The sequence below is a fragment of the Eretmochelys imbricata genome, chromosome 1 (assembly GCF_965152235.1).
Source record: "Eretmochelys imbricata isolate rEreImb1 chromosome 1, rEreImb1.hap1, whole genome shotgun sequence".
NCBI classification, from domain to species: Eukaryota; Metazoa; Chordata; order Testudines; family Cheloniidae; genus Eretmochelys; species Eretmochelys imbricata.
Window position 1 is genome coordinate 335,854,055 of NC_135572.1, and position 18,176 is coordinate 335,872,230.

At 42.1% G+C, this 18,176-nt stretch overlaps 1 protein-coding gene across 1 annotated transcript in view; it reads left to right on the plus strand.

Annotated features, from left to right (window-relative positions):
- The first annotated feature begins 318 nt into the window (after positions 1 to 318).
- The window catches only part of CCDC146 (coiled-coil domain containing 146), a 107,151-nt gene continuing 89,293 nt past the window's right edge, over positions 319 to 18,176 (plus strand). Inside the window, exon 1 of the mRNA XM_077835971.1 lies at positions 319 to 468. Within this exon, the coding sequence (XP_077692097.1) occupies positions 319 to 468 (150 nt within the window). The remainder of the gene's footprint in view (positions 469 to 18,176) is intronic.

Genomic DNA, 18,176 nt, shown 5'->3' on the forward strand with positions numbered 1-18,176 from the left:
AGAGTGGGACACAGTCTCTTTACAGCTTTCATTAAGGCAAACCTCTGAAAATGATCATTGTGTAGTTTTCTTTATTTGAACACAGGTCTCATTCCAACTCACATTATATCTTTGTTTTCTTCATCTCCTGCATATGTGGTTGCCAACCCTCCAGGATTGTCCTGGAGTCTCCAGGAATTAAAGATTTTTAATGAAAGATTATGTCATATGATGAAACCTCCAGGAATAAACCTAACCCTACTTGCATAGTGTGTGTTTCTAAAGATTTGTAAATGTTGAATATTGGTATTTTTATTACTTCACAGAACTTTGAAAAAAATGAGTGATGCTGGTGAAGAAAGTTCCAGTTCCAGTGACTCAGAAACAGAGAAAAAGGAGCCTATTTATGCCATACCTCCATCAATTAATATCCAAGATGAGGGATCCATTGATGTAACTGCAAGTCCTGCATTTCAGTATCTAGATGAGGTACTGTATGCCTAGCTTTCTAGAATACAAGTGTTAATAGTTAGTCTGAAATCCAATAACTGTTGGTAGCAACTGAAAGTTGTTACCATTTTTTGTTGTTTGGCCTATGTGAAACAAGTTGGTGGTCTTCTCAGTTTCCTAATGGATAGGGACCCACATCACAAAAACAACCACAACAAGAAGATCTGGTGTTGGCAGTTTTGGTGGAGATGTCAAGGATTAATGGGAGATGGAGACAGATTTGCGCTCCATAATAAAGGTGGTGTCTCGCGGTCAGAGTTGTTTGGGCTGGAAAAAGCTTGCACTGTGGTTGCCCATACTGAACTTCTTCTGTGAGTTAAAAGAGGACTTCATTCTCCAGTGCTGCAAATCTAGTACTTTTTACAAGAAAAATTTTCACTTTAGGGAAGAAATTATTAAACTTGGAATATTCTTCAATAAGGTGAAATAACCATCACAAAGCATTAATTTTACTTTTACAGATGATGCAGCTGACAGCCCCATCGGTAGTCTGCCTTCTTTCTTCCCTAGACATTAGAGGACAGGGATCACAGAGCTGTTTGGCTATATTACAAGATTAGAGCATGCATAGGGGCATATATCTTGCAGGATGGAATGCACACACAATAGTTTTTCTCTGTAGGTAGGGAGACCATGGACACGGTCTTGAGGAGGCTGTGAATGGTGCTGCTTTATTTTTATGGTATCTAATTATTTTTTGCAGCTAAAATGATAATTTTCACAAAGGCTGCATGGGGGAGAGGAAAGCTACAGTTAAAAAGCATCACAGGCTCTGTGAGCGGCTAGTGGTAGCAGAAGCCATTTGGAGCAAAGCAGCTTTGCAGGGCTGCCTTCATTAAGGGAACTGTTAGAGACTATTTAATTAAAATGTTTAGAGTAATAACTTGAAAGTTCTGTTAATTTGGTAATAATCATATCCTGGATTAATAAACCCTTTGGTCTTCAACCTCAGCATTTATTTACTATAAATATAAATACAACATCTTCTGAGTTTAAGGAGCCCAAGATAAAGTAGTTACTTTATAAACAGGAAGCATGCTCAAAGCTATCATAATAAACTCAAGGTAGCACAGTACATGACAATCTCCTAGATACTCAGTTCAATTCAAAGGGATCCCTTAATCCCCAGTATTTCTGAAGACAGCCTGAAGTAACAGCTCCAGAATGAGCTTCACAAGCTTCTCAGTGCTATGAACCTGCCTAAAGCTCAATCATATAGATCCATATTGATGAAAATGAAACTAAAACTGTAACATAGCTAACTGACCTTTTGGGAGATGAGGTACAGAGCTGCTGGGAGAGGTAAATGCACTTGCAAATTAGAAATAGGACAGGTTTCAGAGTGGTAGCTATGTTAGTCTGTATCAGCAAAAACAATAAGGAGTCTTTGTGGCACCTTAGAGACTAACACATTTATTTGAGCATTAGCTTTCGTGGGCTAGAACCCACTTCATCAGATGCATGGAGTGGAAGATACAGGAGCAAGTATAAATACATGAAAAGATGTGAATTGTCTTACCAAGCATGAGGTTAGTCTAATGAGACAATTCAATTGACTGCAGGATACCAAGGGAAGAAAAATAACTTCTGAAGTGGTGATGAGAGTGGCCCATTTCAGACAGTTGACAAGAAGGTGTGAGTAATAGTAGGGGGAAATTAGTATTGGGGAAATTAGGTTTAGGTTTTATAATGACCCAACCACTCCCAGTCTTTATTCAGGCCTAATCTGATAGTGTCCAGTTTGCAAATTAATTCCAGTTCTGCAGTTTCATATTGGAGCCTGTTTTTGAAGTTTTTCAGACTCCAACGTGAAACTGCAGAACTGGAATTAATTTGCAAACTGGACACTATCAAATATTGGCCTCAATAAAGACTGGGAGAAAGTTATTTCTCCTCCCTTGGTATCCTGCTGTCAATTGAATTGTCTCATTAGACTAACCTCACACTTCGTAAGACAATTCACATCTTTTCTTGTATTTATACCTGTTCCTGTATTTTCCACTCCATGCATCTGATAAAGTGGGTTCTAGCCCACGAAAGCTTATCCTCAGAAATAGGACAGTAATTCCAAAAATTCTCAGTTATTTCAACTTGTGCTCAGATTTACATGGAGAATACAACTCATGATGAAAGGTAAAAAATTATGGAGATACCTATAACTGGTCCCAAATTATTCTGCTTCTTTGAATGAAATGGTCAGAAAAAGCTTGTCAGGAAACAAAATTAGGAAATGAATCTCTTGATTTAGAATCTGCTAAGGACTCAGTCCAGCCCCTTCCCTATGATAAAGGCCTGTAGAATTAAATATTAACATATATCCACAGTATAGTCTTTTATGTGATGGTAAAATTATACAAAAGATTTTAGGGAAATTTCTGCATATTAGAATTGCTAGAAGTACAGAGAAGGGCAACAAAAATGATTAGGGTATGGAACAGCTTCCATAACAGGAGAGATTTAAAAGATTTGAACTGTTCAGGTTAGAAAAGAGACAACGGGGGGAGGGGGAATATAATAGAGGTCTATAAAATCATGAGTGTTCTGAACAAAGGGAATAGGGAAGCGTTATTTACCCCTTCATATAACACAAGGGGTCACCCAATGAAATTAGTAGGCAGCAGGTTTAAAACAAACAAAAGTAAGTACTTTTTCACACAGTGTACAGTCAACCCAGGGAACTCGTGCCAGGGGAATGCTGTGAAGGCCAGAACTATAACTAGGTCAAAAAAAAAAAAAAAGTTACATAAGTTCATGGAGGATAGGTCCATCAGTGGTTATTAGCCAAGGTGGCCAAGGATGCAATCCCAAGCTCTGGGTGTCCTTAAGCCTCTGACTGCCAAAAGTGGGGACTGGACAATATTGTTAACCACTTATGCCAAACAAACAATCTGTTCCACCTTGTATTTAGTTGTGATACACAGAGTATGTTTCCCAGACCTGAAGAAGAGCTCTGTGTAACCTGGAAAGCTTGTTTTTCTCACCAACAGAAGTTGGTCCAGTAAAAGATATTACTTCACCCACCTTGTCTCACTGATATCCTGGGACCAACACAGCTACAACAACACTGCATGTGAAGTTTGGCAAAGTTATAAGCAAGTTAAAACAGGGTCTTATGGGAAGTGTTGGAGAACTTTAGTAGGTGGTGCACTTATAATATTAAACTTGTATACAAAAAATGAGCATATAAAGTGCATAAGGCATTCGTGAACAGAGCTTTTGATGTGATTTTTTAAAAGGAGCTAATAGACTACTTTATTCTCAGGGTAATTTTCAACAATTATTACTTATACTTTGTTTCGGTCAGGCTTTTCGTTTTTAGTCACATTTCTTTTCTTCCAATAACATGCGTTTGGTTTTGTTCAATGAACTTATGGAGTACTCAGAGATAAAATGTATGACTTCAGTCACAAAGAGGTCTGTGCATTGATGCTGAGTTCAATTTCTATGAGTAGCTTTCAAAGTTTTCCACTTGAACGGAAGCAGATTGTCTCTGGTTTACTGGTTAGCCATTTATGCCTATTTAGTAGCAAATACTATACCAACAGAGACACCTTTCAGTATTTTAACATTTATTTTAGAATAGATGGTCCTTTTGGCAGTGAACCTCCTGTTCAACTCAGTCTTGCTTTTCACATGTAAATAGCAGATTGCATGTTTGACTCTTGCTGCACAAAGTATCTCTTATTATTTTGTAACACATTTTGACATTTAGCCTGCTTGCAATAGGTAAAAACTTTTTTAAATGGTTAAAGGGATGAATAAAAGCCACTTAGTCCATCAAGATGTGTTCCTTTTCAGCAAGTTATTTACTATCAAGATGACATCAAGATGACTAAATAGTTTCATTGCTTTTTCCATTAGCAGAGTTGTGGGGAGGCGGGGAGGAGGCTGTTTCATGCATTTGAATCTGATGTATGCATGGAAATGAACATCCAAGTGGTGTTCTATTTTATTTTTTTACTGGTGTGGAGTTAAAATGACTATTGCTTTATGTTTCCACCATTTATTATTGAAATGCTTTTGTAGTTAATCTTCATATCCTGTGAAGATTTCCTGAAATCCCATTTTCCTCCAGTGTAAGCGAAAAGAAATAAATCCCTGGAATCTACTCTGTATGGCAGGGATTGGCAACTTTGGCCCATGGCCTGTCAGGGAAATCTGCTGGCAGGCCAGGATGGTTTGTTTACCTGCAGCGTCCGCAGGTTTGGCCGATCACAGCTCCCACTGGCTGCGGTTCGCCATTCCAGGCCAATGGGAGCTGTGGGAAGCAGCGGCCAGCACATCCCTCAGCCCACACCACTTCCCGCAGCCCCCATTGGCCTGGAACAGCGAACCGCAACCAATGGGACCTGCAATCGGCTGAACGTGCGGACGCTGCAGGTAAACAAACCGTCCTGGCCTGCCAGCGGATTTCCCAGATGGGCTGCGTGCCAAAGGTTGCCAATCCCTGCTCTATGGATTACTTTAATTGGAATCTATTTTGTATATCATAGCTTATCATTTTAAGTTTTAATAGATATATTTATAGGGCAAATATGTACCCCATGAAATAAACTCCTCTAATGTCATCTTGAATTTGCTTCATTCTAGACCACATTTGTAGAATTTGGCCCTAAAAATAAATAAAATTTACCATGATTTGATTTAAAGTTACTTGTCCATTACCTAAGTTTTTAGATGCATTAACAATTAAGCAAAATTAACATAATTCTTCCAACAATTGACTGCAACAAAAAGTTCACTCCAAGTTTACAGTTACCCTCTGCTGTAATAAAAACTTACATACAAAGCCTTAATCCATTACCTGACCTATCTTAAAAACAAAATGTTCCTCATAGCTAACCTCCCTCAGACAAAGGCTTGAATGAACAGATGGGTTTTGCAGTGTGCCCTGAGGTATATCTATATTCTTCATTCATTGCAGCCTTTTCTCATGTCTTATACTTTATATTTATATTTTTTGTTTTTTAAAAAGCATCTCAGAATTTATGCTTAAGGCCTTTGTTTACTCTGTGGCAGCAACCCCCAAATTCCACAACAAAGTTAATTTAGTCTGCTGTAAAATACCCTTCATTCCCACCCTGTCTCCCTGTACACTCACATGCACACATACAACAATGGTTCTGAATTGAATTTGTCACTGGTTATTTTCAAGGATTCCCTGCTCCTCATCTCATCCCTACCACAATGCCTAATTGTTTTGGGGTTGGCGTCAAATTAAAATGTTTGTTGATTTTATTTATAGACCATAAAAAGCACCATACACAGGATCTGAGTTCTCTGCAAGTTATTCAAAATTACAAACCAAGTACAATTCAATCAGTTTACCCCATCTATCAAATGGCAGCTGATAATGACAGGTTTCAGAGTAACAGCGGTGTTAGTCTGTATTTGCAAAAAGAAAAGGAGTACTTGTGGCACCTTAGAGACTAACCAATTTATTTGAGCATAAGCTTTCGTGAGCTACAGCTCACTTCATCGGATGCATACTGTGGAAAGTACAGAAGATCTTTTTATACACACAAACCATGAAAAAATGGGTGTTTCACCACTACAGAAGGTTTTCTTTCCCCCCACACCCCACTCTCCTGCTGGTAACAGCTTATCTAAAGTGATCGCTCTCCTTACAATGTGTATGATAATCAAGATGGGCCATTTCCAGCCCAAATCCAGGGTTTAACAAGAACGTCTGGGGGGGGGGGTAGGAAAAAACAAGGGGAAATAGCCACTCCCAGTCTCTATTCAAGCCTAAGTTAATTGTATCCAATTTGCAAATGAATTAATTCCAATTCAACAGTCTCTCGCTGGAGTCTGGTTTTGAAGTTTTTCTGTTGTAATATCACAACTTTCATGTCTGTAATCACGTGATCAGAGAGATTGAAGTGTTCTCCGACTGGTTTATGAATATTATAATTCTTGACATCTGATTTGTGTCCATTTATTCTTTTACGTAGAGACTGTCCAGTTTGACCAATGTACATGGCAGAGGGGCATTGCTGGCACATGATGGCATATATCACATTAGTGGATGTGCAGGTGAACGAGCCTCTGATAGTGTGGCTGATGTGATTAGGCCCTATGATGGTGTCCCCTGAATAGATATGTGGGCACAGTTGGCAACGGGCTTTGTTGCAAGGATAGGTTCCTGGGTTAGTGTTTCTGTTGTGTGGTATATGGTTGCTGGTGAGTATTTGCTTCAGGTTGGGGGGCTGTCTGTAGGCAAGGACTGGCCTGTCTCCCAAGATTTGTGAGAGTGTTGGGTCATCCTTCAGGATAGGTTGTAGATCCTTAATAATGCATTGGAGGGGTTTTAGTTGGGGGCTGAAGGTGACGGCTAGTGGCGTTCTGTTATTTTCTTTGTTAGGCCTGTCCTGTAGTAGGTAACTTCTGGGAACTCTTCTGGCTCTATCAATCTGTTTCTTCACTTCTGCAGGTGGGTATTGTAGTTGTAAGAATGCTTGATAGAGATCTTGTAGGTGTTTGTCTCTGTCTGAGGGGTTGGAGCAAATGCGGTTGTATCGCAGAGCTTGGCTGTAGACGATGGATCGTGTGGTGTGGTCAGGGTGAAAGCTGGAGGCATGTAGGTAGGAATAGCGGTCAGTAGGTTTCCAGTATAGGGTGGTGTTTACATGATCATCGTTTATTAGCACTGTAGTGTCCAGGAAGTGGATCTCTTGTGTGGACTGGACCAGGCTGAGGTTGATGGTGGGATGGAAATTGTTGAAATCATGGTGGATTTCCTCAAGGGCTTCTTTTCCATGGGTCCAGATGATGAAGATGTCATCAATATAGTGCAAGTAGAGTAGGGGCATTAGGGGACGAGAGCTGAGGAAGAGTTGTTCTAAGTCAGCCATAAAAATGTTGGCATACTGTGGGGCCATGCGGGTACCCATAGCAGTGCTGCTGATTTGAAGGTATACATTGTCCCCAAATGTAAAATAGTTATGGGTAAGGACAAAGTCAAAGTTCAGCCACCAGGTTAGCCGTGACATTGTTGGGGATAGTGTTCTTGACAGCTTGTAGTCCATCTTTGTGTGGAATGTTGGTGTAGAGGGCTTCTACATCCATAGTGGCCAGGATGGTGTTATCAGGAAGATCACTGGTGGATTGTAGTTTCTTCAGGAAGTCAGTGGTGTCTCAAAGGTAGCTGAGAGTGCTGGTAGCGTAGGGCCTGAGGAGGGAGTCTACATAGCCAGACAGTCCTGCTGTCAGGGTGCCAATGCCTGAGATGATGGGGCACCCAGTATTTCCAGGTTTATGGATCTTGGGTAGTAGATAGAATATCCCAGGTCGGGGTTCCAGGGGTGTGTCTGTGCGGATTTGATCTTGTGCTTTTTCAGGGAGTTTCTTGAGCAAATGCTGTAGTTTCTTTTGGTAACTCTCAGTGGGATGAGAGGGTAATGGCTTGTAGAAAGTGGTGTTGGAGAGCTGCCGAGCAGCCTCTTGTTCATATTCCGACCAATTCATGACAACAACAGCACCTCCTTTGTCAGCCTTTTTGATTATGATGTCAGAGTTGTTTGAGGCTGTGGATGGCATTGTGTTCTGCACGGCTGAGGTTGTGGGGCAAGTGATGCCGCTTTTCCACTATTTCAGCCCGTGCACGTCGGCGGAAGCACTCTATGTAGAAGTCCAGTCTGCTGTCTCAACCTTCAGGAGGAGTCCACCTAGAATCCTTTTTGTAGTGTTGGTAGGGAGGTCTCTGTGGATTAGTATGTTGTTCAGAGGTGTGTTGGAAATATTCCTTGAGTCAGAGACATTGAAAATAGGATTCTAGGTCACCACAGAACTGTCTCCATTCATTTGCAAATCCTCCTACCTTTCTCCAAATTCCAGGTGAAATAAATAGGCTCTGCAACATGCCCTGAAAGTCAGTGAATATTTTGGATCAGATATGGGAGGGCATTCCAGTGCTTGGTCCCTGCCTGCCTCCTCTCTCTTATATCAAAGGGGACCTAGAATCAACAATCTGCTGATTATAACTGTGTCAGTCTATCCTGGAAAAAGACTGTTTCTTGGGTAGAGTAGTCCCAGACCATGTAGGTCTTCTTAGGTCAAAACCAGGATCTTAAAATTTATCTGGAAGCTCACAGGTATCCAGTCTAGGCCCTGGGAACAGATGTCAAGTGTTCTCTCTATGAGACACCTAGCTTAAGAAGTTGATAGCTGTCTTTTGCACCTGTTCTAGTTTGGGAATGGATGACAGTTGCAACATCTGAGTACAAAAGGTACAAAAGATAGCCTTCCGTCTAGGTGTAGATAGTAAACTGCCTTCTTAATCCACTGCTGCTACTTGATCTTCAAATGTAATTTTTGATCTAGATGTACTCTTCAGGTTCTACATTTGCATAGCTAATGGCAATTGAAAGTCCTTAATCTTAGGGTCAGATATAAGCTCCACCATGTTTTCTGATTATTGCTTCCATCCTACCAATATTTTGTTTTGATTTAACTTGTATTTCATTTTAGATTTGAAGTAAAAGTTCATCTGAGAATCTCCAAAGTGATCTTGGACTTTGGTTTTCAGACAAAATATGAATAGTTGCTTTAGCTTTTCTATTTTCAGGTCTTTGGGACCATTCGTGATTCCTTGGACTTAAACTCACAAGTCATTAGCCAATATTCAATTTTTTAAAATAATTTGTCTGTTACAGCCTGTTGTGTGATTAAGACAACTCTATTTTCCTTAACTATCATTTTTATTTCATTGTATTATTTTTTCTTCAAAATATATTAATAAGTAGCTAACTTCCTCTGTAAATCACAATTTAAAGCTACTCTCATGCTGTCAGTTTCTGTGCCCCTCAGACATATTGGAGTTTTGACAAGTACAGTTTTGCAAGAGGTTGTTTTTTCCAGCTTCTGGGAAGCTGTAAACAGGCCTGTTTGTGCAAAATAAAGTTAGATCACATTTTTCTAGAAATATTTTGTTACATATGATTAATGGTGCAATTCCATGATGATGAAAGTAAATCAGCTGGTAAAAAAATGAGTAGCAAAGGCTTATGAAAATATGAATTCAGATGTGGAAAGTGAAACATGATACAAGAAATACTATAGTAAGACCTACCAATATTTTGATTCACCACATGGATATTTGAAGACCTGAGCTAGGCCCTTTGGATTTGGTATTTTGGTACCTGCACTCTATCTACTGCCACTCCAAACTGGCCTGGGCTCTGTCATCTCATTATGAACACAGAATTGCTATGTATGAGGACCAATAATTTCATGTTTATGATGCTTATTTTCTGTAGCATTTTAACCAACTTACAAATTACGTTAAAACATGCATCTGAAGTAGTGTTTTTTTACCTATGAAAGCTTATGCCCAAATAAATCTGTTAGTCTTTAAGGTGCCACCAGACTCCTTGTTGTTTTTGTGGGTATAAACTAACATGGCTACCCCCGATATTAAAACAAAAATCACATGAAAAACAAAACTACATTAGTTTTTCATGCCAAAATTGAAGGTTGAATATAAAATTCCTGTCTCCTCTTAAAACAAACTGAATGCACGTGACCCTTCTGAGCTCCAGTGGGATGGCAGTTTGCAGACCCAGGGATGCAGAGGTAAAGATAGAAGCTGTACTATGGTACTTCTGCAAGTTCCTGAGGATTTTTTTTTAAATACACCATTCTGACTCATCTTGAAGAAAAAGCTGGAATGGAGTGAAGGTGCCACAACTTCTACTGCATTGTCCACAGAATTTACCTTATGTGGCAACTGCCACAAAATCCTCCTCTCAGACACAGAAATCCTGTTTTTCTGGAAATCCAGCTGTCTTCCCATCTGCCATGCCACCTAACTTTTTTCACTGGGCAGGCTTCAGTTGTCTTCTGCATGACTCTTCCTTACTCTGAGGAGGGAATTCTGCCTGTTTTCAGTTCATGTGGTCCACTTAGGTCCTGAATCTGTAGAAGAAGGAAATCCCCAAGAAAGCTTTTATGACCACGCTACTTCAAGCTGGTGACCCCCCATATCTTTCAAGGTAAAAACTGGAACTTACCCCTGCAGCTTATGTGAACCCACCTCCTTGGGAACCCAGTCTCCATGCCTACTCCCATCTCCATCTATTCCCAAGTGTTTGACCTCTTTCCACCTTGTTGACTCCTACTTCCTTCCAAGTGCCTGTCCCCATCCTGTTCCCATCCACTGGTGCTTTCCCCCCAGCCCCCTCCAGCTTCCCAGTTCCTACCTATTTCCACCCTTTTTCTTCTTTCCCAGTTCTGTCTCTTCCATCTTGCCAAATGCTGCTTCCAGTCTGCTTCTACTGGTGCATTGTCAGTAGACCCTTCCATTCATACTGCATTTGGCAGCCAGAAGGAGGCAGAAGGCACTTCCCTCTCGCAGGCCAGTGGCTAAGCAATGTTTTCCCTCAGAGTTTGAATCTCTGTTGTTCCATCCTCAGAGATTGATGGACCTGATAGAGATCCTCCACTCAAGAAAGACTTAGATTCTGACTTTAGTCTGCAGTAAATGGTGGTCTGCCAATACAGGTGCAATTATCACACTCCTTTTATCCTCATCAAATTGAGAGATAAAAAGGCATAAAGCGACAAAATCCCCATGAAGTTTTATGGGTGTTTTACCCTTTCCAGTGTCAGCTCAAGCTCAAAATGATAGATGGGGCTTGTGCTCATTAATTAAGGGCAATATTGTGGCTTTCACACTGTCAGTGAAATCCTGTTTCTGCTGCTTTGGATCTGTGCAGCATGGGAAAAGTTGTCTGACAAGGATTCTTCAGATGGAAGAACTTTTCCATGGTGCATAGACTAGGGATGAATGTAAATTTGTCTTACTTTGAATATATTTTCCTTATTTTTTTCCTCTGCTCAGTGCAGGAGGAAAGAAAGCAAGTCACCAAGGAGTTGGTTACATATTTCTAGTTCTTCAAATATTTGCATGGATCCCACTGTTTGTGTGTATATGAGAGTACAACACAGACAAAATCTCATAGTAACCCTTCCTTTTCTGACCTGCACAGATTTAGACCTGGCCCTGGCATATGTTAGAGCTGCCTAAGAACTACTTTGAACTGCACCAGCTGGCAGTGTAGTCCCCAAAGGGCCATCCACTCACTGAGAATTGGCAGAGTCCAATGGTACATTGGGCAAGCTCCCTGCACTGGATAGGGTGGAGTGACATAGAAGCTGGCTACATGCCTGACCAACCTGATTGCCTTCTATGAAGAGATAACTGGCTCTGTGGATCTCAGGAAAGTAGTGGACATGATATACCTTGACTTTAGCAAAGCTTTTGATAAGGTCTCCCACAGTATTCTTGCCAGCAAGTTAAAGTATGGATTGGATAAATGCTCCATAAGGTGGATAGAAAGCTGGCCAGATAGTCAGTCTCAACGGGTAGTGACCAATGGCTCAATGTCTGGTTGGCAGCCGGTATCAAGCGAAGGGCCCCAGGGGTCAGTCCTGGGGCCGGTTTTGTTCAACATCTTCATTAATGATCTGGATGATGGGATGGATTGCAAGTTTGCAGATGACACTAAGATGGGGGGAGAGGTAGATATGCTGGAGGGCAGGGATAGGGTCCAGAGTGACCTAGACAAATTGGAGGATTGGGCCAAAAGAAATCTGATGAGGTTCAACAAGGACAAGTGCAGAGTCCTGCACTTAGGAAGAAAGAATCCCAGGCACTGCTACAGGCTGGGGACCAAACTGCTAAGCAGCAGTTTTGCAGAAAAGGACCTGGAGATTACAGTGGACGAGAAGCTGCATATGAGTCAACAGAAGCTGCATATGAGTCAACAGTGTGTCCTTGTTGCCAAGAAGGACAACGGCATATTGGGCTGCATTAGTAGGAGCATTGCCAGCAGATCGAGGGAAGTGATTATTCCCCTCTATTCGGTACTGGTGAGGCCACATCTGGATTATTGCATCCAGTTTTGGGTCCCCCACTACAGAAAGGATGTGGACAAATTGGACCGAGTCCAGCAGAGGGCAATGAAAATGATTAGGGAGCCAGGACACATGACTTATGAGGAGAGGATGAGGGAAACTAGGCTTATTTAGTCTGCAGAAGGGAAGAGTGAGGGGTGGGATTTGATAGCCGCTTTCAACTACCTGAAGGGGGTTTCTAAAGGGATGGAACTAGGCTGTTCTCAGAAGTGGCAGATGACAGAACAAAGAGCAATGGTCTCAAGTTGCAGTGGGGGAGTGTCATGGTGTATGCACACCCCATCCCCCTTTGGGGCAGGGCAGAGGAGTGATATCACTGCAGTTAATCTCCCTGGTGGCCCTTGGGCAACTGCAGAGTTACAATGGCAGCCCTTGGACACAGGGCAGCACAGCCTAATAGAGTCACTGTGGCGGTCCTCAGACACAGGGCAGCATAGCCTACTGGCTAGAGTCACTATGGCAGGGAAAGGTGGAGGTGTCTACCAGATTGGTGACGGCCCAGGTAGGGTGGACTGGGCCCACCCAACTCCACCGGGCCCCAACCCAGGGCACTAATAACGATGGAGTGGTCCATCACTGGGTCAGCAGGAAATCCCACTGAAACACGCTGACCTCACCCGGGCAGGAGATACCACTCGCTCACCCTCCCTGGGTCACTTCCTACCAGAATTCCAGACACTGCTGTCTGTGTGGCATATGGGTCTCTGAGCTCATCACCGTGGATGGTTCTCCGGAGCTTCTTGGGCTCTGGGTCTCCAATTCGGCTCACTGGGTCTCTGGCTCTTGTAGGCAAGGGCTGTTACGGCTCTTCAGCTGGAGCTTCGGCCAAAGATCCTTCCCCTCCAGCAATCAGCTCAGAATGAGATGGCCTGCTCCCTTTTATACTGAGGCAGCAGTTGGAGCATGCCCAGCATGGCCTGGGGGGCGGGACTTCTGCCACCCATAGTGTGGGGTTAACCCTTTCTTTTCCAGTGCAGGGTTTGCACACCCTGTCACAGGGAGGTCTAGGTTGGATATTAGGAAAAACTATTTCACTAGGAGAGTGGTGAAGCACCGGAATGTGTTACCTAGGGAGGTGGTGGAATCTCCATCCTTAGAGGTTTTTAAGGCCCAGCTTGACAAAGCCCTGGCTGGGATGATTAAGTTGGGGTTGGTCCTGCTTTGAGCAGGGGGTTGGACTAGATGACCTCCTGAGGTCTCTTCCAACCCATATCTTCTATGAGTCTATGTCAGCCTTACAGCAACTGAAAGCTCACCTCTCCTAGGGAATCCTCAGCTGGCTATATACAGCTATTATCTGGCCTCTTTGCACTGCCCAGGCGTCACACTGGCCAGTATAATTCAAAAGATACCTTGTAACTACAAAAACCTTTAAGCTTTCTTAAGCCAAAATATTTTAAATCTAAATAATAGTGAGTTAAAACCGATATATTGTAAATAACCATATTTTTAAACCCTCTAGGTAAGGGGATAATTCTAAAAGTGCTTGTTACCAAACTATATAAAAAGGGTAAAATGCCTAGAAAAATTGCCATTTGCATTAGTAGTATTATAGGAGAAAAATATTTTTTCTGTCTTGTATATGAAGCTGAGTGAAAGTATTTAGAATAAAAAAAATCTTCTTGCTGTTGATCTATATGCATCTACTTGCTGAAATGTGCTCATCTATGTCTTTTCACATGGTAACCATGGTAGTGACAACATGTTTCAATAGCATGTAAAATCTGTGCCTTTTCTATCCAAACTCTAAAAACCTGACACAGCTGCAGGAAGAATTTTCAAAACATCAGCTTGTCCAGGCTCATTCTGCATATTATATGTTTGAAAGACTTCTGGAACAACAAAAAGCCATATAACTATGTTAGCACAGATAGGAAAGACAGATGTTGCCTTCACCTCCACCCACAGTAATCTAACAAAGTGAACTAATTAAGTGAACATTTTCTGTCCAGTTGAAATGGTCACTGGTGAGCCAGCACAGTGGTGATAATGTGAGCTGACATTTATTATAAAACCTTTTAGTGGGTGCCCAAAATTAAGCATGGTTGGTGGGAAATGCTGTAAGAACTGCAGATTGAATATGGCTACAGTCTGGCCCAAGAAAGATAAACATGGTCAATAGATGTTTGCTTGCTTCAAAAAGGCACCTGATGAATCTGTGAAATGTCACATATACTAACACACTGATAGCACTGTATAGGAGCTACTAGTTCAACTGCTTGGTGGGATGGAGTAGGGAGCTTCAGCTGGTGTACTCTGGATAGTGTTAGTGAGCATAAAGTAAGATTGAGCAGACCTCTTCATTTCACAAAATCATCTTCAGTCACGATACACTGGTGATGGACATGGCATTCGCTTCTCTCAGCAGGTGAAATACTTGGATAATATCCAAAGAAAAGAGCAAGTTAAGTTTCCAAATATGTATATGTATAATATATGACGAGCATAGTGTGGGTTCATCGAGTCGAGCATTTGAGGCACCAATTGAAGACTAGCACAAATGAGTCTGGATGGGGATTGTGCTACAGAGGCTCAGTAAAGCACTAAATTATTGCTTTTATTTACTGAAGAATTTTAAGTGATGAAGATCTGGTTCTGAGCATTTGTTGCTATAGAAAGCTGGAGGTTCTGAGAGGTCATGGCCTTACTATTAAGTGCTCTACATTCCCCTCCACTTTGAAGCATGGGGTCAGTGTGTAGAGGTAGAAAGGCCTTTGAACTCACAGAAGTGGGGAGTAGAGCCAATACAGTATGCTTCCTCTACCAGGACCCCACAAAACCCTTTCATGTGGCCATTGTATGGTTGGAGTTCTGATTTTGTGGGATTTTTGTTGCTCAGTCCTAGAGACTGAGGAACAGCTTCTCTGCATGATGTGATCCCTGCAAAACAGGCAGCATTCCTCTTGGATTTTCAGAGATATAAATACTTTTAGAAGCTACCTTAATTTCTGGTATACACTATCACCTTCACACAGATGTAAAGTGCAGTGCAAGTTTGGTGGGGCCAGCTAGTGGCAGCTCAGCTCCTGGAGAAGCCGTGAATCTAGGAGCAGGAGTGACGTGGAGGTGCATAACTTCCCTATGATTGGAGCTTCCTTTGATTTTGCAGATTCCTGAGATGCATGAGGTTTGGAGGTGTCACATGCTCTCTGCCTTCTCTACAGTCCAGATGCCTATGCCTTGCTTTTCCCATCTAAATAAGGGGAGCTGTGACCGTTTGCTGTATCAGAATTTGTGATTTACAATTTTGTAGTAAAACTATTAATCCATTTGACCTTGACATATGTCATATATATCTGGTGTGAGGACTTGAGGAAGGGAAGTAGAATCTGACCTATTGTCTTAAAACAGTTTTCTGTGGGATTTAATATTGAAGATTGTGGCCAAATTCACCTCTGGAAGAAGTAGTTAAAGTTGAGGGAGTTGTGCCCACTTACATTAGTGTTAAACTTTGCCTAAAACTTCCATCTGACTGGAACACACCATTGCAGCAAGGGGAATTCTTTACACATTCCAGGGATTGTATATGAATAGAAGAACATAAGAACAGCCACACTGGGTCAGACCAAAGGTCCATCTAGCCCAATATCCTGTCTTTGGCAGTGGCCAATGCCAGGTACTTCAGAGGGAATGAACAGAACAGGTAATCATCAAGAGATCCATCCCCTGTAACCCATTCCCAGCTTCTGGCAAACAGAGGCTAGGGACATTATCCCTGCCCATTCTAGCTAATAGCTATTGATGGCTCTATCCTCCATGAACTTACCTAGTTCTTTTTTGAACCCTGTTATAGTCTTGGCTTTAATAACATCCTCTGGCAAAGAGTTACACAGGTTGACTGTGCATTGTGTGAAAAAATACTTCCTTATGTTTATTTTAAACCTGCTGCCTATTAATTTCATTTGGTGACCCCCTAGTTCTTGTGTTATAAGAAGGAGTAAATAACACTTCCTTATTTACTTTCTCCACACCAGTCATGATTTTATAGACCTCTATCATATCCCCCCTCAGTCATCTCTTTTTCAAGCTGAAAAGTCCTAGCCTTATTAGTCTCTTCATGTATGGAAGCTGTTCCATACCCCTAATCATTTTTGGTTCCCTTTTCTGAACCTTTTCCAATTCCAATATATCTTTTTTGAGATGGGGCAACCACATCTGCACACAGTATTCAAGATGTGGGTGTACCATAGATTTATATAGAGGCAATATGATATTTTCTGTCTTATCTTTTCCTTTCTTAATGATTCCCAACATTCTGTTAGCTTTTTTGACTGCTGCTGCACATTGAGTGAATGTTTTCAGAGAACTATGCACAATGACTCTTTCTTGAGTGGTGATAGCTAATTTAGACCCCACCATTTTATATGTATGGTTGGGATTATGTTTTCCAATGTGTATTATTTTGTAACCCTTCTGCCAGGTGGAGCCAGCAGCAACAAGGGCCAGGTTCAGTATCTAGTGGTTCCTTTTCAACAATACAACACACAACCAGCTCGAGCCCCCACCCAGTGACTTGGGACAATTACACACAACCCCCTGGGTGCCTCAAAGAGGCAATACTTCCCCTCTCGCAAGCACAGAGTCTGAGTTTAGCAATAACTTTAATAAAAGGAGGGAATTAACTTAGCATTAATTTGGGAAAACACTACAACAATGGTTCATAAACACAAACCATGATCAAAAGACCCACCCCCAAGTAAGTTGGGCAGTGTCCTTTTACCCTCATTGTCTTAAATCCAGCAACCCAAAAGTCCCTTTAACGTGCCTGTCCCTTCTCTATACCCCACTCACATTTGCTGTCCTTTGGCCAGTGCAGCCCCAGAGTTCAGAGGTTCATCCGCGGAGTGGTGGGGGTAAGGAGGCACCTTACATACCGCACTGCTCAGGCACTCACTCATCATCCCAATAGCCAATTGCCATGCCTCTGCAGGGCTCTGCTGGCCACTTGCCACACCCCTCCACCAGCCACCCTGCTGATCATGCCTCACCACCAGCTTCCCTGCTAGCCATACCTCTCCATCAGCTGCCCGCTTGCCAAGCGGTCTTCAGGGTCCCCCACCCACACTTAACACAGCTCTCAGTGATTTCAGCTGTTACTGGGGGAGCCACACTTCTGGTGCACACTGTGCAGTCTCTTGCAATAAAGACACTCTCCCAAAGTAGGTCTAATACTTAGACCTAGGTATCAGTGATTTCAACTCTGTAATATGTAACAAGACTCTCAATTGAGTCTAAATTAGCTCTTTTATTATACCATGGAGAGAGGACAGGTCAAATGGTGTCTAGGACCCTTAAACAGGCCCAGCCCACCAGATACAAATACCTGTCCCCACCCTCTCTCAACTCATTGGGCTTTGGAACCCATATCCCCTGCCTAACGAGTGCTGTTAAGTTGAGGGTGAGTCCCTCCATTGGGGTATGCCAGGTACAGTTCTGCTGCCCTCGGTTCACACAACAAGGATAACAACACTTTATTAAAACCCTTTATTAGTCCTGCTCCAATACCAAGGAGACTGGGGATCCAACACCAGCCACAAATTATCTTTTGGGCAAGCAATCCCATCATGCTGAGCATCATGCAAATGAGATCAGCTTCTGAAGTCTTTTTCCACAGCTCACCACTAGATGTCAGGAGAGAGCTCATCCAGACTCTGCTTACACATTTATTAACGTTGAATTTCATCTGTCATTTTGTAGCCCATTCACCCAGTTTTGTGAGATCACTTTGTAACTCTTCACAGTCTGCCTTCGACTTAACTGTCTTGCATAGT